The sequence below is a fragment of the Hippocampus guttulatus genome, chromosome 18 (genome assembly GCF_054856545.1).
Source record: "Hippocampus guttulatus isolate MCC_2025c chromosome 18, RoL_Hgut_1.0, whole genome shotgun sequence".
NCBI lineage: Eukaryota > Metazoa > Chordata > Actinopteri > Syngnathiformes > Syngnathidae > Hippocampus > Hippocampus guttulatus.
Genome location: NC_141278.1, coordinates 3,544,060 through 3,571,534, shown reverse-complemented (window position 1 = coordinate 3,571,534; position 27,475 = coordinate 3,544,060). Strand labels below are relative to the sequence as shown.

General features: G+C 46.2%; 2 protein-coding genes across 6 annotated transcripts; one reads left to right on the top strand and one right to left on the bottom strand.

Annotated features, from left to right (window-relative positions):
• Nucleotides 1–84: 84 nt before the first annotated feature.
• Nucleotides 85–20,335, bottom strand: nhsl3 (NHS like 3). Of its 4 annotated transcripts, none has more exons than XM_086136491.1 (9): nucleotides 20,104–20,335; nucleotides 5,139–5,306; nucleotides 4,994–5,037; nucleotides 4,786–4,918; nucleotides 4,580–4,687; nucleotides 4,346–4,497; nucleotides 4,076–4,273; nucleotides 811–3,955; nucleotides 85–717 (listed from the first exon to the last, which is right to left on the bottom strand). In XM_086136491.1, the coding sequence occupies exons 1-9, from the start codon at nucleotides 20,333–20,335 to the stop codon at nucleotides 677–679; spliced, it is 4,221 nt and encodes a 1,406-aa protein (XP_085992617.1). In that variant the 3' UTR covers nucleotides 85–676. The 4 variants fall into 4 exon arrangements, with proteins under 4 accessions (XP_085992617.1, XP_085992618.1, XP_085992619.1 ...); XM_086136492.1 differs by having other exon boundaries at nucleotides 4,076–4,270; XM_086136493.1 differs by lacking the exon at nucleotides 20,104–20,335 and adding an exon at nucleotides 13,325–13,832.
• On the top strand, nucleotides 20,236–27,303 carry sync (syncoilin, intermediate filament protein). 2 transcript variants are annotated; one of them, XM_086136501.1, is made up of 6 exons: nucleotides 20,236–20,373; nucleotides 24,640–25,782; nucleotides 26,056–26,267; nucleotides 26,420–26,627; nucleotides 26,693–26,817; nucleotides 26,882–27,303. In XM_086136501.1, the coding sequence occupies exons 2-6, from the start codon at nucleotides 24,694–24,696 to the stop codon at nucleotides 26,928–26,930; spliced, it is 1,683 nt and encodes a 560-aa protein (XP_085992627.1). In that variant the 5' UTR covers nucleotides 20,236–20,373; nucleotides 24,640–24,693; the 3' UTR covers nucleotides 26,931–27,303. The 2 variants fall into 2 exon arrangements, with proteins under 2 accessions (XP_085992627.1, XP_085992628.1); XM_086136502.1 differs by lacking the exon at nucleotides 20,236–20,373 and adding an exon at nucleotides 24,362–24,423.
• Nucleotides 27,304–27,475: the final 172 nt, after the last annotated feature.

The window sequence follows — 27,475 nt, the reverse complement described above, 5'->3', positions numbered from 1 at the left end:
GCATATAAAAGAAACATAAATAGCAGCACTTTTCATAAATTGATCTCAATTGTATCTTTTATTATAGCCGAGGGACAAATGATGGTGATCCGAAAAGAGCATTTTAATAGTTGACCATCACTAGCGATACAAAAGTGCTTCTGTTCTAAATACTGTAACACAATTTTTTTTCCTCCATCATGTTTGTCTCTACTCTTTTCCCTTTGTCTCACCGGAATGATCCGTTTCTGTCCTGTTCTCCAAGTAAAAACTTCTATCACTGTTAATGGAGCCTTCTTCAGCCTTTAGTGACAAACAGCCCTGTACATCATCCCTATTAAATTGTATCTTACAAAACCAAAACCGAAATCTGTACATGATCACTCTGATGTGACTGTTCCCATATTCAGCCACTGGAGGGCACCCTCACTCAGTATTTACAGTTTAGCCCATATGTACACCAGTATATCCTGAGGGGGGGGGGGGGGGGGGCTTTAGAAAAATACTCCAGAATAAAGCTATCATAAGAAAGTGGTAGCTATTGATTTGCATAAATACATGTGGAAGGCCATTTTAGGCTAAGGCGCTTTTTTTTAAAACTCAATGCAACTCATGTGAGTTCATAGTCCCATTTATGCAGTTAACTTGCTTGTAGGCTTTCCTTTGGCTCTTCTTGGTTGAAGAGCACAAACTGCTTTCAGAACAGTGTTTCAATTGTGTCTGCGGTCACTCTTGTAGCTGGAGGAAAATAAAAACAACAGATGGAAACATTGTCATTACCTTAATACAGCTGCAAGATATGAATAAATAAATATTGTTGGTGCCCCATACTTGTCTCGGGAAGCGCCGTTCCCTTGGAATGTTGTGCTGTTGTAGCCTCTGTGGCAGAAGCACCGGTCTCCATTCGAGCTGAACAAGCTGGACGGTGTTGTGAAAAACTGACGCTGCCATGCGAAGGTTTCCTGGCGACCGGTGGCGGAACCCGTTCAGACCTCAACCCTCTGCTTGAGGAAACGGCGGCATTCGTTTGGTCAGAAGGCCGCACGAGATCGCCGGGTAAACTTTGCTTCACACCAGCCCGATCTTCCGGCGTAGCACCAGTATCAATAACGACCTGCTTAGTGCTCCTGGAGAAGATGAAGCTTGCCGGAGAAGCTGGGATCCTTTGTGTGTCATGTGCTTCCGATGATTTGTGGGACAATATCCCTGGTTCGCTCGCACAGTGGTAGGACGGTCTCATCCCCAGTCGGTATGGAAGACCTTCTCTTGATGAGAGTGCTGCAGTTTTTATGCGAATGGCTTCTTGTAATCGCATGGAAGGGGTGTTAGGTGTCACGTACGTTTTCACTGCTTGTGGGGGAGATTTCAGTGACTTACGGGTAGGCTTTGGCGGAGTGTTTTGCTGCCCCACACTTGCGGTTCGACCAATCTCCTCTACGAGAGCTCCCTCTTTTGGTGAGCTGTCTTCAGAAAGCGCTTCCGCACTGTCCTCATTTGTACTGACGGTACGGAGGCGGACCATGTGAAGTAAAGAGGGGGTGACGAGAGGTATGTTCGCATCCTCTTTAGGGATGGGCGCACTTTTGTGGCGAGCGAGAAGCTCCTTGCTCCTGTTGTCTCGATGTGCAGTACCAGGAGGCCTTCTGAAGGCAACCCCGCTGGTAAGGTTCTCCATCAGTAAAGGGGATTTAACCAGCGCAGGGAGTTGTGAAGTGCTGGGCGATTCAGTAGCAGGGTGACTTTCAATTTCAAGAGAGCGTCTCTTTGGGAAACTGCCAGAAGCTATCGCGGAGAGTGACGGTTGGATTTCTGCAGCATTGCTGGTTGAAAATGAAGGACTTTGTAAAGCTGGCGAGAGGGTCTGCACTGGTCCGTCCGAACTTTCTGCGTCTTTGTTGTGGCAAACTACAGTTTGCACTAAAACTGGATCCGGGGGTGCAGATGTCTCGGCTTCACCGGAGTCTTGAATTGTCTTGACAAATTCCTCTAACGGAGGAATTGGTGTGTCTGAAACTTCCAACCCTCTGGCACAACCGTCCTCAGCTGGAATATTGTAAGCCATGTCAGGTGGAGGCGGGAGAGGAAATTCTATCTCATCCCCTCCGTCCAAGACTGAGTCTCCCTCTAACGGAGGCGGTGGAGGTGGCCAAGATGATTCTGCAACACGGTTCTCCTCCTGTACTCTTTCCAACTCATCGAGTGACGTCGACACCGAGGTGGGAGGTGACTTTCTTGAGAGAGGCGGCGTAGGCTGGTAAGCAGGTGGAGGTGAAGGTGGCGGTGAGCTTATGCGAAAGCTTTGCGAATCTATAGAATTTGCTCGTATTGATCGGACTTCACTCATGTCCACTTCATCCTCGGTGTCATCAACGGAGATCGCTGCGATGTTGCAACGATCGCTTTGTTGGCTCTCTGTCAACATTGTTTTCCCCCCCGGTTGTGGTTTCTTCATAACAGGCGGTGGTTCTTTTTTTGCGGATACGTCACAACTGCCAGAGCCAGTCATTGTCCAGCGACAGCTCTCTTGATCTTGTGTTTTTGTTGTTTTTTCAATCCTGTCCTCAGCTGAAAATGTATCTTCTTCTGTACCGGCACGTTCCGTATTTTCTTTAACCCGATGGACATCTCCGGCAACGTCGCACGACGATTTGTCGTCTGTTGAATTTATTTCCGATGCTTCTGTTTCATCCTGGGATTGTTTTTCAAAACTCAAGTCACGGGTTTCTGTTTTGCTCCCTTCATGCATATCTGCATTTTCTCGAGTTTTTGTTGATTCTGTGACTAGTTTGGTGATTTGGGGGCTCGGACCACACAGGAGTGCAACGGTGTGACTATTTTGAGCCCATGTTTCAGGAGGAGGGGGACACGGCGCTTTGATTTTGGGAGGTGGTGGTACATTCCACAGGTCTCTGACTTCCATTCTCAAAGGCAAAGTGAGTTCTTTTGCAGACGCCGGCGGCAAATTAGAAGTGCAAGAATTCGAAACATCCAAATTGACAGGCTCGGATGTACCGGACGATAGGGAGGTCAGCGATGAAGATGGAGAGGCTGAGGATGACGCTCGAGACCCAGTTCTCTCCGGCTTTACCGGTTTCGTCTTGTGTTTATCTGGAGAATTTGGAGTGATCTCTTTTGGGGAAAGTGTTGGGGTACCACTTTGACTGGAGTAGCCGCTGGAAGGGGAAATGGTCCGTTCAAATCTCTCACATTCGGAGTGATTTTTCTGCGGAAAGGAAGGGTTCAATTCCGAGATGGACTCTCCTGCTTTTTTTGCTCCGCGAGCAGAAACCTGAGCGGGGCTTAAAGGATGGGAATTGGATTCTGCAATGTTTGACACAGGATCCAGAATCTTGTTTGTTTCAGCAGTGACTTGTGATTCCTCCGTTGTCGCTCTACTTCCTGGAGCACTTGATACTCCTTGAGAAGCGGAGACATTTGGATCTCTGCTCTCTGCCTGCCCTTTGGAATCAGTCCGTATCTTATTGTTATGAAGCGAATTTGATCTTTGCGGAGGTGCCGGGGGTAGCTTGGTCTTGATAATGGAGAGACTTCGAGTGGAATGACGTTTGATCTTTGCATCATCCCCACTGGTACATGGTAGGACAGGGTCGGAAACCATGTTCGGTACTATATTTTCACTATTACTGATGTGATTCGCTGAAGTCTGGAGGCTGGAGATTCCCTGCAGATTGAGATCCACTTTGTGCGCGGTACCCTGCGTTGTTGAATTATACAAAGAAATATCGGCGTGGGAGCCGTCACTCTCAGATTTTCTGGAGAGAAAAGGGCTGGCTGATGAACCCTCAGAAGCCAGGCTGCTTTTGCTTAGTGTGTGGGCACCACCACCGTGGTGGACGCTGTTGCCTCGTTGGCTGCCGCGGTCAATCTCGATGACTTCAACCGAGGCTGGCAGCACCGCGTTTGGTATGATTGTAGATAGGTAGGTAGCCTGAGGAGATACGGACATCACTGGACCCTGCGGGAAATTAAAAAAAAAAGTCTTGAATGGTGTGAACGGGTGATCATTTGAATCAGGTGTCTTGGACCGGATTTGGAGGCCACTGCTGTTCGGAATGCTATCCCGTTGTTTCCTTACCTGGGGTTCTAAGAGGAAGCTATTCCTTAAAGGGTTGAAGGAAGTAAAAGTAGTCATTCCAGGTACCGCAACAGACTTGGGCCTGGTGACAGATGACCAATAGTGATGGGTTCCATATCCGTGGTGGTTGAAAGCTTGGTCCTTCTTGTAAACATCCTGAAGATGTGATTTCATCTGCTGCTTATCATCAGATACCTGCTTTGGAGATGTAAAATGAGCTTTATCATGTTTTTAAAAAAATGTTTCGCCGATTCAGTGAGTGGAACTTACTTCCACTTGTGACAGGTGCACCCTTGCTCCTTCCTTGGTCATCACTGGAGTCCCTTCGTCAACATTTGGAATGATGAAAACACCCGACTGGCTGCTGTCATTGGGTAGCTCCGTAGAAGCGACTTGCTGGAAGGTAGAGCCTCTGTGCAATGCTTGGAAATTGGACAGGTGACTTTCACTGACATGCCCAGCACCAAAATAAGCAATTATGTGTGCTCTTGTACTCTGCCCTACCGAGTTCTTTCTGGACCTGGTTGGGAATACCCATTATGGTCGTCCTTCTGTTCCTCTTCTTGTTCTTTTCTAACCTTTTAACTGGATACAGAGGCTTGAATGTGGAACCTATGAGAGGTAGTGCAGAATAGAGCTACTAACTGTGTGGCGTGTTAAACGCTTCACGCAATATAATGTTTTCTTTCCAAGTGACGAGCGCTGATTACTTTGACGAGTGAGCACAGGTCTGGTCATCGTGGAAGAAGTTCTTGTGGTATCACTAATCCCCGAGTTGGATTTTGACTCAAGAGAGCCCTCCTCATCTTTGGAGTCGAGATCATCTTCTGGATGCGCTGATGACTGATAGAAAAAAAAAATAGATTTAAAGCACAAGATGGTGGGCGGATATTTTTGCGTTTGATGAAATGCACTTACAGCACAGCTTTCATCTTCAGCAAAGTTCACTCCGCTCTGGTGCTCTGTGAAAATCAAATCAAGACGGCCATATTAACCTGACTCTGCTCACATGTATTATACCCACGTATAAACAACACCCAATATAAAAGTCTGTTTTCGATACCTTGCTGACCTTCCCGCTGTAATATTTTCAAGCCCTCTTGAGCTTCCGAGTGCAAGTCCTCCAGGTACTGGGGCCGATTGCCCTCGATGAAAACATTCTCCTGGAAGTGTTGTGAGGCCGAGTAGTGCACTGCCAACTTCTTCTGCTCATCGTTGGCCTTCGTAGCAGCTGATGAGAAACAAAAAGATCCGTTGAATGCAACTAACTCATTGAAGTCCCACTCTTTGGACTCTGCAGGAATTGCAGGTTGCTAGCAACTACCGCAACTAACAATCTTTCTTGTTCTGGAACACAATCCTCCAAACTATTTGTAGTCCGAAAGCTGCACCCGTCGTCATCTTTAGGAAACCAACATGAGCAATCTGCTCAACAGATTGCCAGAACTGATCAGCTTTACAGTGAACCCGGTGCGCTTCCACCTGTTGCGAATGTGACACCGCGTCTTGAACAGAAGCTGGGCAGATGTTCCAGCCTGGCTAATCGCAGTATCTGTAATTCTCTGCTCGTCGCAGGGGAATTAGATCATTTGGATTGATTGGACCCCCCCTGAGAAGTCTCCCTTGTGGGGAACTGGACAGTCCATTATAGTTGAAACTGGAGGGTCCAGTCTGTCCTGAATATTTGCATTTACACAGGTGTGGCAGTTAGTTTGAGTATGTCCGTACAATATGTCGACTGTTGTGTGTTTAATATTATTAGAAGGTCTCTCTACTTCCACAAGGCGAGTCACTGTGGGATTACATGAAGGAGGAGACCCCCTGCCTCTAAGATTTAGCAGACTCGTGGAGGAGGCTAAGGGCTTTTGGTTGATTAAGACGGCCGCCGGTAAAGCAGTTTATCTCATTAGAGAGACCCCCAAATCGACGGCATTTTTTTTTTTCCTTTGCAGGATCGGGGTGCGGGAGGGGGCTATTTTGTGCCGTAGAAGCTGTAGAACTGGGATTTGTATCCTCTTTGCATGAACACAAAAATTCATCACCGTAGCTAAATCCCGTGAGAAAGCAGCACTCACCCTTCTTCTTGAAGACTGACAGCAGCGAGTGGATGCTCTTCCTCAAATAAACCACCATCCCTACATTGGCCTCATGGCAGATCCTCCCCCCGCCAAAAAAAAAAAAAAAAATTGTCTCAAAGTACAAGAATTCCACTAGCTGTCTTGGGTGAACAGTAAAAAAAAAAAATCTTTATAAAATTCCTGGACCCAAACTTGCAAGTATTGCTGATAAAGAACAGGTCCGAACAAACTTCCTCCTCCCCGACTGTCCGCCGAGCTCTGGAAAGATGAGCTCACAATAAAACCTGCTTCCAGCCCAGCTGCCTTATCCTTGTGTCTGATACCCGGCAACCACCCTCCCTCCCCCAACCTCCTTCTCTCCCTCGCTCCCTTCCCTCTGTTTTTCTTCAGCTCTCCTCCATTTATTGTCAAATAAAGGACCACCGCTTACCCCTCAGCAGTCCAAGTTTGGCTTTCAGGCACCATCCGCCCCCACCAACCCCAGTATAGAGACACGTGTCTATGTACGCGCTCACCCAACCCCCCCAGGTTGAGCGGATTATGTAGATATATTTTACTCTTTTTCTGGGGCTTGCAACAAAAACAGGCTCATGAGAAAAAGATCCCAAATTAAATTGGAATTGGAAAATTAACTCTTCCAGCTGTAACCTTTTCGTTTTATGAATCTATAATCATAAAGTTATGGCTTATTCACAGAGCGTTTTAGTCTGGAGTTCGCTATTTTAAAATGACAACTTGGTTTAGTGATGTCACCACCGTCTCTTTGAACGGATTTCTAGTTGGTTTGTTTTTAAAACACGGGAAATGGTGCTTGGTGGTCATGCAGTGGCGCGTGCATGCAGTTATTGTCACTAATTGTCGTCATGTCACACTTCACCATTGCCTAATAGATGCCTTCAGCCTGTCTGCTTTGTCTCATTATCTCATAGGCGAGGGTGCAGCTGAGGTTGTGTCCTTGCGGGGACAATACGAATGGGTGCGCCTGTATCATCCTCTTGTCTCCTCGCATCGCTTTCCCTGCCGGCCGCTGCCAATCTCTCCTCCTTCGCATCGCCTCTCGTCTGGCCTTTTAGCCCCGCGGCTCCCGAGGTCTTGTTTGATTTATAAATAGCTTTTAATGGCGTCATCCGGTCGCTCCCGTGTCCTGACTCGCCTCGAACGATCGCGTCGATGGGATGGGTGTGCAGAAAGAAGTCCGTGTTTATGGCAAGGCTTTCTCCTCTGGCGTAGTTTTTTTTTTGGGGGGAGGGGGGGGATGTTCGCCCACAGTTCAACCCCAGGCCTTGGCAAGGCGGTTAGCCACATTCCAAACTCGGGTGAGAGCAGCTTTCAGAATGGGAGTCACGCCAGTGGATTAGCTCCTGCACCTGCCCGTCACTTAACCTGACACACTTTCTCATCTCAATCCATCATTGTCTCACTCTTAACTCCCAAAAGTCTCTCCTCCTTGCCAAATGTTGCAGCTTTTCCTAATGAAATCAAGCAAGTTAAACACCCCCACCCCCTCTTTCACTCCACTCCTGATATCAATATTCATCAGAAGGTCTAAAGAAATGCCATCTGGTCTTGCGGGACGGGAGGGGTGGGCGGGGCTACCAGACTTTGGTTCTAAATGCCTTTGATTTGCCATTCCACAGCACGAGAGAACAACATCTTGGCGCATAATCGTGGCCTCACATATGCTAATTCTAAAACCCCAACCGGCATAAATGGTACATATTCACGGCGACGGCAATTTATTTGTAAGCATTTTTGACAAGGCAAACAAATTATTTTCACAGCCTGTTTAAAGTGCAGCTTGAAAAGACGTCATAAATCACAAACTCGTTAGCACATCTAATCGAGTGCAATTCAAGCTTGGTTATGCCCTTGTTGACGTTTCATGTTGCTGACTGGGTAGCAAGATTTATTTTACTCGTAATGCTACGGAGGTGGTTCTCCCTCTCTTTCATTTATTTATTTTCTGGACACCAAGTACCAAGGTAAGAGCAGTGGACCAAAAGACCTCACTGACCGGAGAGTGTTCATTTTCATGCGCTTCCTGACCACAATCATCAACATACTGTGTGTTCATATCTTTTGCAGATAGGATCATGAGTCACGCTTGCGTCACCACGGAAACATCACTACGACGTCGTACGCAAGGTATACCACTGCCGTGTTGCTCCGAAATTGGCAGGAAAGCTAAAGTTTTTGCCGACCATAAAAGATTACAAACCTTTATTTTTCTCAAGCAGCCGCGAGACTCACAGGCCACAACAATAGGTACGCCCGCACATCACGACAATGTTTATTTTCCTTCTGTGGATGTGACCTTGCATCCCTGCTCTAGAGCAGAGAGTGTAACCAGATACATCCTGCAGCTGTGTGTGTGTGTGTGTGTGTTTGCTGTCCGTTTGTGTGTTTTGTTTGTGTTGAACTGTGTATTCCATTTATTTGTAGATTTATTTGTGTGTGTGTGTGTGTATGTGTGTGTGTGTGTGTTTGGTGCATAGGTATGTGTCTTAAGGGAGAAGGAAAAAAAAATGTGGTCTCACTCACGACTAACATCAGGCTCCTGAGCTGAGCTGAAGTGACCATGAACACAACTTGTACATCCCAAGTGGATCATAGCAATCACGTGACAAGATGCAAATACGCCCCCTTGTGGCTGTGGTCATCATAGGCGATGACATAAGAACCATGGAATCTTAAATGAGGCAGAAAGTCCTTTTAATGGTTCACTATGTTCTTGTGCAGTCGTATCGCGTGGGTGACTGTGGTAAAATGACAGGGTGTCAAGCGAAGGCCTTACCCCCAGGAACTTTTTGCCATTGCCCAAAAGTTATTTTTAAAGCCACTGATGAATGGACTCATTTAGCATCTGATGAGATAATGATAGACCTGCATCCTTCAGCTGCTCAGGTCAAATCAGGCAAGCCGCGTCCTGCAAACTTGATGCATTTGACACCGTGAAAGCTTCCACATGTGGACTTTTTACCACTCGGCCACGCTTTTCTGCAGCGTCACGGTAGATTGATTGTAAGCCGAGCTGCGAAGGACGGGGGAAGTGTGTCAGGCAAATCACGCCCAACGCATTAAAATGGAATAGATGCGGCCTTGTGTCCGCCACACTCAACGTCACACACGCGTGTGTCGTCTGCCCGCAGAAAATTCAGAAAATTGAATTTGCAAATCGCCCAAGTGTTACGATGACACATCCTTTCTCATTCGTCATTTGTCTCTTATACTAAATTTATCGGACATAGAAATAAATGGCAACACCAAGCTGGTCTTGCGTGAACATTTTGAAGTCATTTACACTCATTGAGTGTGTCCGTAGATTTTAGAGCTTTATAATATCAACAAAAATTTAACTCAACCTTAGTGAAAAATTGAAACTCAGATGTACTTTTATTTTTACTTTTTTTGCGATCATAAGAGATGCCTATTATAAGAGTTATCCAAGCCCTCTGACAGCTGTCGGCATTTATTATGAATTTCCAACAATCTGTTTTTTCAGCGAGTGTCGAAAAACACTCACGCAAAACAAGGCGGCGGTGTATTTTTGTAGCTGCGTCGCCGAAGCTGAAGAAGCATCCGCTCATCACAGATATTCGCTAGTCCGCTGTGACCTTGCTAACATGGAGGCAACATGTCCTGACCTCCTCACTGCCATGACTGAATATACGGATTGTTCAGCCAAATTCCAAGAGTTCTACAGGCTATAAGCTCATCTTTGCAACAACGTCACGCACGCTTTTTGTTTTCTCTTTTTTTTTTTCTATGACTGGATCACAGAATTACACAACACACCAAAACAGAAATGATCCTAATGTGCAGAAATATCGGAGGGATGAAGTTATGATATTCTAAGAATTGTGTCAACATATTTTTTGGTCATTCTCAAGATGGATTTAAAAAATAAAAAAAAGAAAGTCATGATTTCATCAGAAGAAATGCTAATAGAGTACAAGGAAAGGAGTCTTGAAATATGTGATATTTAAGGGGTGGGTGTAATTTTACAAAAAATAAAAATTTACACTCAAGAATTATACTCAAATCCCAAATATGTAATTTTATGAGATCAAGTTGTAATATTGCGAGAAAAAGGACACGCTGTGCCCTGGCAAAGAACCCCATAAGGTTGATATCTTGAGAGAAAAACAAAAGGAACTCTAAATAGCTAAAAGCGAGGTTACACGTAGCTGAGTGTGTGTGTGTGTGTTTCAGTGTATGCTATGACGTCTTAATTGGATTTAGCTGGCGATGCAGGAAGCCGGTTATGTGGCCAACAGTGAGTCCTTTTGTAGTGAAGACAGAGATACATTCAAGCCGCACGACTGAGCGGCACCGCCGCTTTTATTACCATTTGTGATCATCATCACCATGATTATTTTGACTGCAGAAATGTTGTGACGTGTTCCTCAAAATTCTGATTCATGAACAAATTGCGTCCATCTAACGCACTGCGTGTCGCAGCCGGAACCGCGAGACCATGTCAGAATGTGTGACTAACTCAATTCAACTTCAAAAATACATACAAAGTGCTGAACATGAAGTCAAAATCAAACATATAAAACAAACTGAATCAGTTGTGTGCACCTCGACCACCAGGGGACACATAGATATCAAATAGATTTGGTAGGGTCGGACATAGAAGACCGTCATGACAAAGCACCTGAAGCATGTGTAGTTTTTCAGAGAGGATAAAGAATATATGTAAGCGAATATTATGTTATCTGTTCATGTGTTGCTCCCCTGTTGGTGTTCAATATCCATTGCTTACAGGTTTCTGACTACAGCCACATCACTGCTAGTTTTGTTAGCCTATCTGTAGCCCTATGCATTGCGTGTTAGCACGAAGTTAGCAACCTTTCGTCGGACAGATATGTGGTTGATAAATGCATAAAGTGCGATTCTCTTTGTTTTGTTTAATTTTCCAGTAAAATCAGACTGCAATTGGCAATAAATGGCATTGAAAGAAGCGCCTGACATCGTTTTGGGGGGAAAATGTTCACTGCCAAAACTCAAATTTTTGCGTACAACTCAAGACAGGAAATTTGACTGAGCGCAACGATTCATCAAAGTCAAGGTTCCACTGTATGTCATGCCAGCTCTTGGAACCTTTATGCCCAGGAACTATGTTGATGTGATTTGAGAGCTTCATTTCAACCAAAATAGCGCTTTGCCGCCAGCGGAGGGTAACGTTAGTTCACCGTTTGTGCATTTGTCTCTGCAGAATCTTGTAGACGGAAGAAGCCCAGTTACCGTATGGCCCCAAATGAAAAAATCCTCTCTTGATCTGCTTCGGTTCTCCGCAGGGAGTCGCCCACTTTGACGGCCGTCGGCAGTGAATGTGCGCTTCAAAGCGAGCGTCTTAGCCTCACTTTACAAAGGCTTTAAGAGGAACCTGACCCCGCGGGGGTGACGGAATATTGAATCTCGCAATCTCGCAACCCGCGCACAGGACGCAACCATAATGAAAATGAGTAGAACACATTTTTTTCCTTCTCTTCCTGATGCATTCCCCTGACTGGAAGCTCCTTCTTTGCATTCACACGGCTTACTTCTGTCTGCAGGTTTCCGCGTTACGGTCCCTGAAGTCTCTCTCTTTTTTTCTTTTTCTTTTTTGTTTTAACAGTGAGTCAATCAGTAAAGCTTGACGTTGTCATGATCCTGACAGGAAGATAAATAAACCCCCCAAAAATATGAAGGTCAAGGACATTGCAAAAGAAGGCACCAAGCCATGTTTCCATGTTTGCACGATATTCTCTCTCTCTGTGTGTTGTTGTAGGGGGGTGAAATAGAGCAGATAAACAGGAACTGGGATTCATTTCATGTGAAAAGTTGCATGAGTGACCATGCGTGAGGCGATTCGTGAGAATGGCCCACATCATGAGTTGTTTGAACTGTCTCTCATATGCAGGTACGGGAGCACCAGGACCTTTGTTCCTCGGTTGGGAAGAACTTCTTCAGCATGCTCACCAGAGGAGTAGATTGCTGAGGTAAGTGGCTCAAATTTTCAGGTCCAATTACAAATCATGCTCACAAAAGCAATTTTCCAGAATATGACTACACTTATGAAACACTTAAAAAGTCCAAACGATTCACAACAGATAAAAACAAGACCAACGTGACGTTAGTAACATGTCTCAAAAATGGACTTATTTGTATTTCTTGTGCTTTTTAGCTATGCACACATCATTATCACTTGTCTAACCTCAAATGGTGTCCTGGCTGGTCACACTTTAAACCATGAAAGTAGGCAATGCGTGGTTGCCCTGGCAACCACCTCATTAGAAGCCAGTGGACCATCAACTAAGTTGTTATTTTGAGGTCAAACCAAAACACAATGTTGCTTTTTATTTTTATTTTTTTAATCCACTTTCCCCATTAGTAGCGTTCATTTGTGTGGAACAAATATCACCCACTTTATTATGATGCAATATTAATGACATAAATACAAGCGGAGTGATGGAATTTTCAACCCATTCGTTTATTGTGGTGCCACACATCACATGTTGCTACTTTCTTTGATTCCGGCTCCGTCCTTCCCGTGTGGAATTTGCATGTTCTCCCCGTGCCTTGCGTGGGTTTTCTCCGGGTACTCTGGTTTCCTCCCACATTCCACAAACATGCACACTCTAAATTGGTGACCAGTTCAGGATGTACCCCGCCTACTGCCCGAACAGTGCTGGGATAGGCTCCAGCACGCCCGCGACCCTCGTGACGATAAGACAATGGGTGGATGGATAGATAAATAATAATAATAATTAATAATAATGATATAAAAAAATAAATAATTCAATGATGGTAACAAAGTGCTACGGAGGCACACTATCTGACAATCTGCGCGTCAGCGCAAAAGCGCGTGTTCAACCTGCTCATCCTGCGCTCGGCTGTTGTTCGAGGGGCTGTTGCCACAGGCGTCAGTGCGGGATAAGATAAGCTTGCGTGAATGGTGCCACACACAACACAGAAAACTTGTGCAATAAGCAGGAAGCATGCAGAACGATGACTCATGTGACGCCGGGTCACTGCAACTTCTTCCCAAGCCGAAAGCTCAATTCCCACATGCGCTCAAAATTCCCCAGTGCTGTACTGCATTTTGGATTGATATTTTTGCCGTTTTTAATGATGATATGATGATGAATTAATTCAAAATAACATCGAATAGGTGAGGGATTACCTGTCTTGAGTTTGTCTGTTCGTCCAAGCAGCCAGAAGCCTTTTGGTTTCTCCCAGAGTACAGTGGGCTTTTTCTCCGTCTCCACCTTCTTCCGCTTCTGGACGTTGTTCCCCATTTTTGGGGACGCTCCCCTCAGCCCCCCCCCCCCCCCCCCACTAAAGGTTCTCCGCTATGTCCATCGTCATTTGTTCAATATCCTGAGCCACCTGCTGTCTTTAGTGCTGAATCAGTGCTGACTGACAGCCATGATCCACGAACACTCCAAATCCAGCTGCTCAAGACAGAGACGCCAGCATCCACGATGAAATGTGTGTGCGTGCGTATGCGTGTGTAAATAGGAAGGTGCCCCTCCCATTCTCCGCCGCTCCAAAGTGGAGCATTCACAGCTGATTGTGCCGTCGCGTAGCTCACACGATGATTTACATGCGGCGCTCGGGAGCCTCCGGCCATCAATGGAGCTGTCAGAGAGGCGATATGCGACTCCAATAAAAAGGCAGTGACGGAAGATCGGAAAAGTTCGTTGACAAGCTCGTCGCCTCATTCGCATGGCTGCAATGATGAGAACGTTTATGTTTTAATCTGAAGGGACGCGTAGCCACCGAGTCGGACCAATGTGCGTGTTATATTTATAATTTTACATGTACCTATGGTGAAAAAGTGAAGCGTGGCGAGTCTCTGTCACGGAACTGCATGAGTATAGTCAATGTATGGGATCCTCTCAAATATCCACTATTTCTTTTCCTGTCTTTGTATTGCTTTAATGGAAGTACAGCAACCAGGGAAATGTAATTTTTATTGACAACCATGCCATGTAGCTTGTGGTTTCAGAACATCTTTTTTTAAAATCAATTCAGGATAAGTGACGCCTCGCAAAGTTGTTTCTCAAAAATGCAGGCCGACGCAGTTTTTACGGCGCAGCAAGTTGGAGTACCGTATGTCTGTGGGGCAATCGGCTAATGCGCAGATTAGTTGTTAAGTACGCTGCAATCCTCAAATGACAAAGATGAAAACGAAGGACATCGCAATAAGTTTGTCTGAGGGCCCCTGATGATTTCCAGATCACGGCGCCGTCATTTTGACCACCGATCAATAGCAGCTCTCCAGAGCGAGGCCGCCGACAACAGATCACATCGGGTCTTGTGAAACGGAATATTACTCATCGGAAAACAAAATGGCCACGAGGCAGAGGGCAGGGATGAAATCATGGTCATCCTGATCGTGTCTCACCCCCCCCCCCCCTTCCATCCCCCAACACTAGATAGATAAAAAGCCTCCCATAAAAAAAGATGATTTACAGAGTGCGGAGAAGAAGGTGGGTGTGGGGGAGCTTCTATGCGTCTCAGTGAAGAATTTATAAACCTCTCCCCGCGTTTAATTGCTTGAGGCTGAGAGTCTTTCGAGATGGAGTCTCAATTTCTGCTTTTTGGGTGTTTACACCCCTGAAGGAATGACAGGAGTGAGATGACATCACTCCAGCTTTTCCCCCTGCCTGTGTTTGTGAAGTAATCAGCAATGGCAGCCGTGGAGCCTGAGAGACATGATGGAGCTCACCAGCGCAACCACACCCGCAACATGCACCGCATTCAGCACCATAAGCCTTTGAGTGCGTGTGTGTGTGTGAGAGAGAGCGAGAGAGAGTGTGGCCCAGATACATTGTGATCAAAGCCCAGCACACGCTGCATGCACATTAATGGCACGCGTGTGACGTGTGGCCTCCTCAGAGTGGTCGCCAAGGTGACCACACCGAGACGCCATTAAGGTTTTGACTGGATGTGCGGCTGTTAAAGTGCACAACCTGCCAGATTAATGACATTCGCTACAAAACAATGACACGAGTAATCACTGCGGATGAACTTAGATGACCTTGAACATGAGTGCTACAGTTTCATCTTCAAGTTTGCGACTCCACAGTGAAAGCCGATCTGCCCCAGCACTGCCATCTTGTGGTTAGGTAGTGCCATTACAAAACAAGTACATCCAGCCATCCGTGCGTTTTCTGATCCTCTTATCCTCACAAGGGGTCTTGCTGGATTCTATCGCAGCCGTCTTCGGGCAGTAGGCGGGGGACACCCTGAACTGGTTGCCAGCCAATCACAGGACACACATACACAAACAACCATCCGCGCTCACACTCACACCTCGGGAAAATTTAGAGTGTTCCATTAACCTGCCGTGCATGTTTTTGGAATGTGGGAGGAAAGTGGAGAACCCGTAGAAAACCCACGCAGGCGCAAGGAGAACATGCAAACTCCACACAGGAAGGCCAGAGCCGGAATCGAACCCTGCACCTCTGCACTGTGATGCGGACGTGCCAACCGCTTACACACCGTGCCACCCCCGTTATGATATAACCTAATGCTTGTCCTTAACTCAAACAACAACCCATCGGTGACATCGAACCAACTTCTACCTGATGATCCTCATAAGACGATTTGATACGTATCGCGATACATGGGGTGCGGTACGATCCGAAGGCGGTGCATATTAAAATGTCATCTGCAGCCTTTCTGACACACTGATGACTAAGAGGAAAATGACGTCGCGTCTGAGGCATCAATTGCGAATTAATCATGTCTTGACGCAAGTGAGGCACAACGGAGTTCAAGCAATTGTTTTCAAATGAGTGAAATCAGCGTAGAAACTCACTTTGTGCCTTCCGGGAAGAAGTTCTGAAAGCGCGCATGCACAGTTTTCAACAGGTGTGGCCACTACATCACACAGCCCGTCTGACTGTACATATATAGTCGCATATGTTTATCGCCTTGCCTCCCACTCCCTCGTGATGTCTTCCAGCTGCCTCGCCGCCGCATCAAACGCCCGCCGTCTCCTTTAAAACGACCCGTTTGCTGCCCTGCGCAAGCCCGCACGCTCAACACAATCGCGCGGTAGTTTGCAGGAGTGCACAACTATATAAAGAGAAATGAAAGCTTCTAAAATTAGCTCTCTGGTTTCTAAATGGATGCGAGACCAAACACGAGCAGCAAGACATTTGAATCGTTGACTAAAAGGAGACTCGATGCTTAAATTGTAAACATTTCCCAGATGTAATAACACACTTCTTAAAATATCACAAGGACTTTCAGTTGAAGCACATCTTCCACAGCCTTTCTTGCCTTGTTGAAATTCACCCGTTTGGATGGAGTAGCCCTGTCTAAATTAACCCCAAGGAGCCGATAGATACTACACGATGGCGGCAAAGCACTACTTTTCCATGAGACAGGGCTATGGCTTGACCAAAAAAAATAAAAAATAAAAAATAAAACTCCTCCCCCACCACCGGATGGCACCCAAGCAATACTTTTATACTCTACAAGGCTTTGGCCTGAGGGAGTAGCACAATGTCCATTGAATTCAGAAAAAAGAAATAGATTCAGGACCCTACGATATAGGGCACAATTTTTTTTTTACATCACTTTATACATTTTTTCTTTCAATGTGTATATTAAAGCAGCCCTGCACTTGTTGCCATTTATTCGTGGAAAGATTGTTAAATGGCTTATCCTTTCTGCAGTTGAATAAATAAACAGCCCAGCCACGACATGAAGATAAGATTCACGGCATTGTTGGCTGACTGTATTGCTGCCATGGCAACGAGCGCCTCACGGGGGGCCGTTGCCCAGGAGTCGTTTACCTCACGGATGTGATGGATGAGGACTGGAGGTGTCTGCTTATCCAGGTAAAATGACCTCTTTCATCAAAGTGTGTGTGTTGTGAATAATGCTATTGTGTGGGCTTCTCATTAAACTTTCACACTCCTGTCTTTTTAATTGCTCGCCAACCCGTCGAAGTGTATTAAAGCAGCTGACAGCTCGGGAAAAGAGCAAAAAGGTTGTTTTCCCGCTTTCGTAACGAGACGCTCAACCCTTCGATTCTTTTGCACAGCTCTGTCATCTCGCATTGTGAATTGGAACATGCCAACTGAGCCTCACACATACTTGAGTTGTCGCCGCAAGTTCGGTGCAGAGACCCGCTTTCGTTTCCTGTCTGCAGGAATGTGGCTACTTTTTTAAAACTGCCTTTTTTCTTTGCATTTTAGTTCTCCTTTAGGCCTATTTGTTTGGTACTTCTGATTGGCTAAAATGGCCAAATTGCATTTGGCAGCCTGTAAATGAATGTTTTCAGTGAAAGGTTCTTATTTTGGAGAGATGCGAAGTACAACATGTTTGTTTCTTTCATGTCTTTGTTTTCCCATACTTGGGACACAAATGACAAATGTAAGATTTTTTTTTCATATCAAAAGGAACTTAAGCACACATCTTTGAGAACACGCCACGTCTTTGAATCGAGTGAGGAAGAGCGTGAGTGATTTTACGCAGCGGGGTGGTAGTGGCTGTGGCAATATTTTGCGATTATGGGTTTGACTTTTGGCTCGGGATTCCTATTTGGGGCTCACGTGGGCGATTTCTTTCGCAGGACGAGACATTGCCTCAAATGTCTCGTGTTAACCAAAATGGCAGACTTCCCGGTAAATTGCCGGTATGGGTCTTTGATAAATTTCAAGTCAAATCAGTTTGTGTCAGTCGCTATGTTATCTCCGTTTCCAAGAGGCGTTACCTTTAGGCAGTTCTGGGGCGGGTTGTGTCTGGAACCTTTGAAAAAATGTAGTTGAGACTTAACACTATGCGGCCAAAATGTCTGTTTAACACAGATGTTCAAGGTCTTGTCATGCGACGCATTAAACACACAGACAACATCACACGAGTTCCAAACAATGGCTACACTCGCACACAGAAGCGCTTGCGCTAAAATTAAAAAAAATAAAATAAATAATGACCTCACCATTCAGACAGGCAGCAAAGATGAGCTCTGCTGCTCAAACTCTCGCTTCCTTGTGTGTGTGTGTTTGTGAGCCTGTGTGTGCGTGAGTGAGTTTGCATGTAACGTAATGACTGCACTCTCTATCCGGGCGCCGCCTCAAGCCCAGCATCACGCCATTGACTCGCAACAACAGTGATACCCTCTGTCACACACACACACACACACACACACACACTCGGAGGCCAAGTGTCAAGCTGTTTTAAGTTTGATGTCATACGACACAAAACAAAAGAGAGTTAAACTTTGTATCGTTTGCTAGCTTAATGCTAACCTATGATGCCAACCAACATAGGCTGGTGAATGGAAATGAACATGAATGTTACAGTGATGCTATTTAAAAGAAACAGATCAGCGACACATTCAAACTAAGCATACTCACAGGTATATTCTTTCTAGTCAACAACAACAGTTACTAGTTTGGGACCTTCTCTGCATTTCCTTCTTACTCTTAATTACGCAACATCTCTTCCAGTAAACTTTACTCACTTCGACGCAACTCTAAATTCGGACTTGTAAAAATAAACGTTTCAAATGGGCCTTTGCGATGTGCTCTAATCTCCCGTCTCCATCACATAACTCCAGCCGTCATCCAGCAACCAAACACACAGGAATTCAGCTCAGAGCGTCTGTGGGTCTTTCACAGGACGGGAATTTGTGTCGACTGTAGCCAGCGAGGCCGCGCGGAGCTTTGGATGGTGGGTCCGAGCGGCCGGTGCCAGGATGACAACAGTGAGTCAGTGGGATGACATAACACAAAGACACGTTTTCGCGAAGTACGTCTTAGCCGCACGCACAAGAAGGTTCTTCTTCGGGCGTTTGCGTTGAAGGAGGCGAACGCAACACACAACAATGCAGTCCTCAGTAACGACAAGAAGGCAATAAACAAGTTCTGTAACGCATGATAGATTTTTTTTTTTTTCCTTTCAGCTGTTGGTGTAGCTTTAAATCAGACTGTAGTGTGTCTGACAATCTTTATGGACTATATAAACAGGTATGTTGTTGTGTTTTTAAAAAATACTTATTAGGGGTGTGCATAGCATTTGTCATGTGTATTAGCATGAAACAATATGTTCAAAGCTGACCGCATAGCTTTTAATCCCATTTAACTGCATTCAAAGAAACAACAAATGGTCAGCAACATCAAACTGGCGCATACCAATATGTAACTTTTTGATACAAACACGGTTCCCACGCATTCAAAGCCCACACCCCACTCGCTGCCCTAACCACATCCTCCGACGTTTGCCATGCGCTCCCAAAAGTGGTCTCTGTTGATCATTACCCACACACATTGCGAAACCACTGCCAATTTGGGCACGACGAGGAGTTTAAAAGTTTCCAAGCAGTCGTGGGCCGTTTCCTACACTGACACATACGCAGAGAGCCAGCGGGACAAGTGAGAGGGATGGCTTTTGAGGTGGTACAAAAACAGGAAACGACGACTGCGGCCGTAATCTCCGAGCTGCCGAACAAGCGAAAGCATCAGCAAAAAAAGGGGAGGCGGATTTAGAGATCAGCGTCCGTCTACATGCATGCACACCGCGCTCATGAGGTCAGACAGCAACTTCAGAACAGCCACATCTCATTTACAAAAGTATTGGGACACTTCGGGCCGTGTGTTTGTAGCACTTGTATTTTTAATGAGAAGAGCAATATAGTGGTATGCCGATAAATAAATGATTATTTGCAATTAAGCATTAAAGGCACTCTTCTGTTTGACTTTTTTTTTTTTTTTTTACACCCAAAGCTAGTTTTCCCCGCTTTTTGTTCTGAAACTGATGTTTTTGGTTAAATCCACCCATGTTCTAGTGCCGTTTACCAAAGAAGTGGGGAAACATTGAGAGACAAGTTTAGACAAAAGTAGTCCTTCGTCCTGGCAGTAAGGCAACTACAAACTCTTGCCCCCCCCCCCCCCCCAAGTTTTTCTCCTGTACTTTTGTGCCATCTGAAAAATGTCTCACCTTTTGCAGCGTCCTGGGTCTGAAGTCCGTCAGCTAAAACCAGCTGCTTCCCTCCACTATCGACACTCTTCTTCGTCTTCTTCTTCCTCTTCTGGCTGCTCCTCAACCAGCTGATGGCCTGTCCCAGGGAACTTCCCGTCTTCCTGTGGCCGCGTTGAGCCTTCACCTCGCGGCCGACGATTTGGGTGACATCCCAGGGAACCAGGTCGCCCGTCGACCTCCTCCGGGACATGGCGGAGGTTGGGCCCGGCAAGGTCCCGACAAAGCCAGGTGAGTCCGTTGAATATCCAAATGTTTCCGGAAGTTGGACACGCGTGTCCTCCTTGGAGTTTATTCCGCTTCCCGCTTTGTCACCACCTGGGACAACAATGAGATCAGCAGGATGGGAAAGAGAGGAGGAGGGAGGATAGACAGCGTCGAGAGAGATTTAGTACCGTTGACTAAAACAAATGTGCATCCCAGATTGTCCAGTGGAACTGTGACACCGGTTGACTTCCAAGTGGTTCTAACTTCAAAAAACACCCACTTTTCCCTGTCTTGTCACCGTTATCCAACCTTGCACAGCTCGTGTTTTCAGTATTATTTCAACGTTACTAACATCACTCAAGCAAAACTCCAATTCTGCGTGTGTTCAATGCTTAAAATCCTTCGAGGCCAATTATATTTGTTAGCCTGTCTATGGCATTTTGTATTCTATGTTAGAAGCGAGCGAAACTGACTGTTACTATAAGGCAAAGAATGCTGTGTGGTTGTTTTATATAACCCATTCCTCTCCCTCACTTTGCCACAATCGCTTACATTTCCAGATCTGTGTTTTTCATTGCGGGTACTCTTCTGCGGAGGCACACCTCCCCGACAAGACCAAGAAAAGGATAGCCTAGCTTACCGTACATGTTTGAAGGTTTGTTTTGCCTGTTTAGAAAATATTGGTTGAACTCCAAATTTTGAATTCCATTCTAGTTTCTGCGTCACTTGTTTACCCTCGCCCTCGCTTCTCTTGTCTTCCATTTTTGTTTCTTTGGAGAAGCCCGTGAAGGACTATTGCACCACATGTTTGCCGGATTCAACATACAGTACACGCACGCCCGGGAGCGTGTATGGTTAAACCGTAAAGCAAAAGCAAATTAGAAATACAGTACATGCAAGCAAGACTCTCAAACTTACTTGTACAGGTCCACTCTAGGTCTCGGCTGTGGTCTTTTAGTCTTGTGGAGTTTGTGTGTGTGCATGCATGTGTGAGACTGAAGTTCCATCATGCTTTCTAAACAGTCAGTCCCTCCCTCTCCTCCTCCCACCTCTCACCGAGCTGTGATCTACACCAATCCAGCCTCTCCTTGCACTCTTGAGACAGTTTTGGTCCTTTTTTGTTTTTCCGGTTAAAATTCTAGTCTGTGCCTCATCGTTAGTCTCATTTCTCAGGAATCAGGTGCACTCACGCCAGGCTTGTTGCAGGAGCCACTGAAATATTAGCGCAGTGCGCTCCGTGATGGAAGGAAGCCCAATTGGAGTGTTCTCGTTTCGGCCACTAGACACACAACGCTCACACACACGCACACACATCTGGGAGTGGGAGTGGAGACAAGCAAGCGTCACTTCATGCAGCTGGGCGGGTGGGTTGGGTAATCGGGGGCGCGGTTAGCGGGATTTGCTCATCTGGTTTGCATGTGGCTCAAGACCCACAGGGCAAGAGGGAACAGGAGGGGCAGGCCCCCCAAGAGGCTCATTGTCAGTCAAATGAGGGCAAAATTCGACTAATAGTTACCGTTGTTCAAAAAACACACACACACACACACATAAAAACAAGCACTACCATGAAAAAAAAAGTTTTTAATGCTTCCCTCCCCAGAAGGTTTACTGTAAAAAAAAAAAAACAGGCCCAGGCTAAACTTATGACTGTGAAGTCGTAAAATATCTGGCATATGCAGGTATTCAAATTGATGCTGATCCAAATGTAGGATGTTTGAACATTGCTGCGCGTTGAACTCGTGGTTAAGAATGTCTGCCTCACCTTTCTGTAGTTCAGGATTCAAATCCCAAGATAGGCCTTCCTGTGTTGAAATTGCATGTTCTCCTTGTGCTTCAGAATGACAACAGATGTCCCGGCACTCGCTGGGGCAGCACGGTTCACTAGTGGTGAGCACATCGGCCTCACAGTCAATGGGGTTCTGGGTTTGAATCTCTCGGAGTCGTGCAATCACAGCGGGAACGTGAAAACTTGAAACCGGGACCTCTCAACTGTGAGGCAGACATGCTAGCCGTCAGCACAGCGAGCTGCCCCGATGAGTCACTTTAGTCACTCCTCATTGTGATTTGCGTTTAATGATCCTCCCCGCCCCAATCAGGGGGCTTCAGATGAGCAGACTTTGTTAACTTCCCCTTTAAAAACACATGCCATGAAATATTTTTTGCGACAGGAATTCCTGGGAGGGTGTGGTCGTTTTGCGGCCGAGTGATGGAACCAAAACAGGCTGCAGCTTTCCATCCCCGCTCTTGTCTTGTCCGTCTGTCTGCAGAAGATTGCCGCATCTGTTTTCTGTCCGTCCCCTTCGGAGAGCATAGGGAGGCTCGTTTAAAACCTGGTGTTAATGTTACCGGTGACCCCTGAAAAACTCGCCCGCGCCTCTTTCTGATTGTTATCGAAACAGCGCGATTGAACATGAATTGAAAGGGGGTGGGGGGGGGGTAAAAAAAAGAGTCTGTTTATGAGGAAAGACGACATGCTGATGTGTTTAGTCTGCAGATGCAGAAGAAAAGGTCTCTGTTAATCTCAGCAGGACATTCAGTTCTGAACCAGAACCCCTTAAATAGTTGACGCCACCCTGCTCACACACTCTTGAACCTCCCCCCCTCTTAAAAAGAAAAGAAAAATGACGGCCGAGTTAAACACAGTCCTCGCCTCGATCCAAGAGATTTTGTCACTGTGTTGGATCACTTCATCCGTGGACATAATGTCATGTCAACAACAATCTTCCTCTCTCCCAACCAAAGGCCAGACTTGCCAAAACACACTGTGACAACATGGTTGTCAAGGAAACCGGATGACAGGACCTGCAAATATTTTGGCTACTTGGAGAAGGGCACACAAAGAAAAATAACCATCCTTCCATCCATTTTTGATATTGCGTCTTCTCATGAGTTCCTGGATCATCTGAAGCCTGTGCCTGACTGAATACTTTGGTTGAGAGGCAGGGTACACCCTGGACTGATCGCCAGACAATTACGGTGCACTGAAAATACTGACACACATAAGTCGTACAGAAAGAAAAAAAACAATTTACACGAATCTAAAATGTGGTCAGGCTGTGTGTAATTTTATCTAGTGTAGTAGCAGCATAGATAATAACTCTGGGACGTCGTCTACCGCCATCTTGTGGACACAATTGGAAAGCAATGACAGCACATTAAAAATGGTGTCTGACTACTTTCTGGTATGTCATTACATAATTCACACCTGCTTTGCACGGGAACCGACGGCAGTCTTTCGCCCTGTTGCTATTTTCATTCGTTTTAATCTGCAACTCATCCTCATTACGTTCCGCTGGAATGGAAGAAGAGCACCGCCTGCCCTCTTGCTCTATTGTAGGGGTCACAAGCTGAGGGGAAATCGATCCTCCCGAAGGGAAGAAGCCACTTGTTCATGGGGAGTTATTTAAAGACCGCTCGATAATGAGGAGGCACGGCTGGAATCTTGAAGCCTGAGCGCCATCATCATTATCGTCATGAACATGCACGCACACCAACATCAGTAAAGCTTCTCGGAGCTGCTCTGGACCACTAGTAGAACTAGTCACATTGTTTTGATGTATGGGGGGGAGGTGAAATAGGTCCCGTACCCTAACTACAGCTTGATTCAATACAAACACACACCGTGTTGACACTTGTGGGGACCACATTTTCTTACGCTTCCAGAAGTATGGGTTTGCGCATTACAGGCACACATAGACATACACACACACATACTCAAACAAACAAGTGTCTGTAAAGCGAGTGTTTTTTTAAAAAAATAGTAAATATCTAAAACAAAAGGGTGGTGTTCCTGATCAATGTGGTCTTGTTTCCGGGCAGATGAATTGTCCCTCCTGCTGAGGCTCTTCTTTCTCGCCCAGCCTCTTGTGTTTATTAATACATCAAAACAGATTTAAAGTAGTCATGGTCACACATAACTGTAGTCCGACTGAGGAGGGCAACGCGAGAGCGGGGGGGCGGGCCTCCGGATCTTTATACCCCCTCCCACACATTACAGCCTCTCATTCTGCTTTGTCATTTGAACCGCAACTGGATTTATGCGCAGGCAGAGCAAACCTGCGTGTCCAATAACAAGTAAGTTCGTGCTGATTTTTACATTGCAGTTGACTTTGAGTGGAGCGGCATGAAGAAGTTCTAAATTTACACGTAACTTCCGTGTGAGGAAGTGGTAGACATTGGCAACGTTTCTCAATGTGTTTAGAATGGGCATCTGAAATACGTCAGCAGGTGAAAGATGCATGGCTGTCTGTTACTTACGACATCTGTGTCATTTCTGTTTCCTTTTATCAGAGGTTGGATCGTAAAGTAGACGCAAACAGCGGTTTCAAGTATTGGAGCCCCGCCATGGAGGACGATGACGATCATCCGTCATCTGATTTCGAACCACTGTTCATCCGAGAAGAGAACGGAGACCCCGAGACCAACTGGTCTACTCTCGATTTTCCAAGGACGCACATGAGTCAGCCGTCTTCAATGGGGCCGTACTTGCTGGAGATGGATGACTTACTCAAGAGGTGCGAGGAGCTCACGGCCATCCCGCTCGAGTCGGACCCGGAACAGATGCTTGGCGAAAGAGAAACATCGCCATATTTTTCCACAAGTCACACTGGAAACACAATGGGGATGGCGGACGAGTGCGCGAAACCCCAGTTCCATGAGGACATGCCGATCACTTCGTCGGGAAACAAATTGAGCAGCACCATGGTGCAGTACGAAGGTCAACTGTTGGGGATGTTGGCCATGCTGGAGAGCTGTATGGACGAGGCGCCCGTAGATTTCGAGATGAACCAGGAGTATGTGCATGTGAACAAAGTCAAGGACGTGACGTCGGAACGTCAGAGCGTTGGTCACCGGGATCCCACAAGGAACAGGTCTGAATCGGAAGTTCACGACCAAGAGTTCAAGTATTCCAAGTCGTCGATGACAGTCGGCTGTACTTCCCGAGTGGATGATGTCAACGTTGCAGATTCTCCAACAGAGTCCTTGGAGATGGAAACGGGTTTTGGAGTGGATGGATTCCAGGCACTGGCCAGTCAGATGGAGAAGTGCATCGAGGAGCTGCAGCGCTTAGAAAGGAAGCGGAAGGACTTATTGGCGGAGGTGCTGGAGCTGAGGCGGCAGGAAGCCCAAGAAGAAGAAGCAGCAGCAGCGTCAGAGGCTAACATTTCAAACAGAGTCAATGAGTTGATGGCGGTGCTGAGAAAGGAGGAGGAAGAGAGGAGAGAGGAGAGAAAGAGGGAGGTGCAGCTCCTCAGGTCGGAAGTGGCCGAAGAGGAGCGGCGAGTGTGGAAGGTGGAAATGGAGAAGCAGGAGTTGCGCGACGAGATGCGCAAGCTAAAGAGGCAACTCTTCACCAAGGCCAAGGAGAGCGCACACATTCAGGCAGCCCTCAACAAGCGACGTCATGAAATGGATCTCCAGAAGAGAGAGGAGGTAAGTCACTAAAAGTTTGGGATATTCAGCTTGTTGGAGAACAGTACAAGCACTGAAATCTTCTTTCCATTTCAGGTTCCTTAAAAACAAACAAAAAAAATTGACCCAAAAGCTGAATATCTAAAACTTCTTTGTAAGAAAGTTTATCTTCAACCCTTTCGGGGAAAGTGGCTACTTCAGTGGACAGCTTATCATGCTATCATGTATGAAAGGGTTAACAAGAGATTCCTGACGTATGTACCCAATCCCCATGCCCTCCATTCCATCCTCCAGGAGAAACTACAGACCTTGCTCCAGCAAATGACAGAAGAGGGCTCACAGCTCAAGTCACAACATCAGCAATATCTCCGGGACCTCCGAGCAGAGAGTAGAGTTTGCACTGCCGGCCGGACTTGCAACACGACGCAGGGGGAGCTGTCCAGGAGGAACTCCTGCGGGGACATCCAGCAGTACCTGCAGGACGGCCTGAGAGCCCTTGAGAACAGGTACTGAATTTCACTCACCATTTCACCTTCACATCTACATTTTTGATTGCTATCTTCACTATTACTACTGCTTTGGGTCAATGAATACAGTAGAGCTTCACATACCGATTGTGTTGGGCGCTTTACCCCAAACTCTGATCTTGGCTTTCCAGGTACGAACCCGTGTTGCTGGCCCTTCAGAAGAGGAAAGAGACAACAACTAGGGCTTCTTTAAAAGCTCAAGAACAGACCCGAGAGCTCAAAGCCCAGCTCGGACCCTTGTGGGAGGAGATGCAAGCGCAGGTGCTGCAGAGGGCTCGCTTGGAGGAGAAACTTAAACTCGTTCACGTACAGAGGAGAGAGGACGCTGAGCACTACGAGGTGACGTGAGATGCAGAGGAATGTGTACAACAGAGCTGACGTGATAAGTATCTTCACCGTTTTAGGAGAGCATCCGTTGTCTCGAGCGGAGCAGCAGGGAGCTGAAGATGGAGTTGACGGTACAGAGAAGAAAAAACAAAGAGGCGGCAGATTTGCGAGACTGCCTTTCCAAACAAATCCTTCTTTATAGGTGAGATCCATGCTGTTGATGGATTTTGTATTTGGCGTTGCACTCAAACAACTTTTCCCAACAGGTCAGCTGCTGGCGACCACCAGAAGTCCGAGCACCAAAAAGAAGCATGATTTACACCTCTGGATGAGTCTTTTTTTTTTTTGTTACGTAGAACTTAGAATATAGAATGCACTTTACACATTTATGCATTGTTTATGAAGGTAGTTTGTAGAAATGTTTTTATGTATTTCATTCACATGGTGACTTGGGTTGGAGCCATAGATTTGCGGCTGACCGCTTACTCACGGAAGCGGGTCCCAGGGGTCAGCTAACCTTAGAGAGCCAACTATGCGTATACAAGCAATAAAACGTGAAACATTTCCACCATATGTCCCCTTTAAGTCATCATATGCTATGAGCGATGGGGGTTAGTTAATGTAGTTTTTCTTTTCTAATGCAGTTTTCATTTATCCTTTCTTAATAAACGACACTGGTCATTTTGGATGTTTTGTGCACTGTCATCATCATGGTGACCATGTGGTTAGTTTAGTCGCCTCATAATTCTGAGGACCCGAGATTGGTATTAAACCCAGGGTCTGACCTGCCTCTCAAATCAACTGGGGCGCTCGACACGCGTATGCATGAGTCGTGACGACACAAATTTTCTTCTTCCCTA

Bases quoted from the DNA above. Each gene is read 5' to 3' on its own strand.
- nhsl3 (XM_086136491.1), bottom strand. From the start codon at position 20,335: ATGTCCCGGAGGAGGTCGACGGGCGACCTGGTTCCCTGGGATGTCACC. The intron at 4,919-4,993 runs GTAAGTGCATTT...TTTTTCTATCAG, and splicing joins CTGAAGATGAAAGCTGTGCT to TCATCAGCGCATCCAGAAGA. The intron at 718-810 runs GTATGGGGCACC...ATTTTCCTCCAG, and splicing joins AACGGCGCTTCCCGAGACAA to CTACAAGAGTGACCGCAGAC.
- sync (XM_086136501.1), top strand. From the start codon at position 24,694: ATGGAGGACGATGACGATCATCCGTCATCTGATTTCGAACCACTGTTC. The intron at 26,628-26,692 runs GTGACGTGAGAT...TCACCGTTTTAG, and splicing joins AGGACGCTGAGCACTACGAG to GAGAGCATCCGTTGTCTCGA. The intron at 26,818-26,881 runs GTGAGATCCATG...TTTTCCCAACAG, and splicing joins AAACAAATCCTTCTTTATAG to GTCAGCTGCTGGCGACCACC.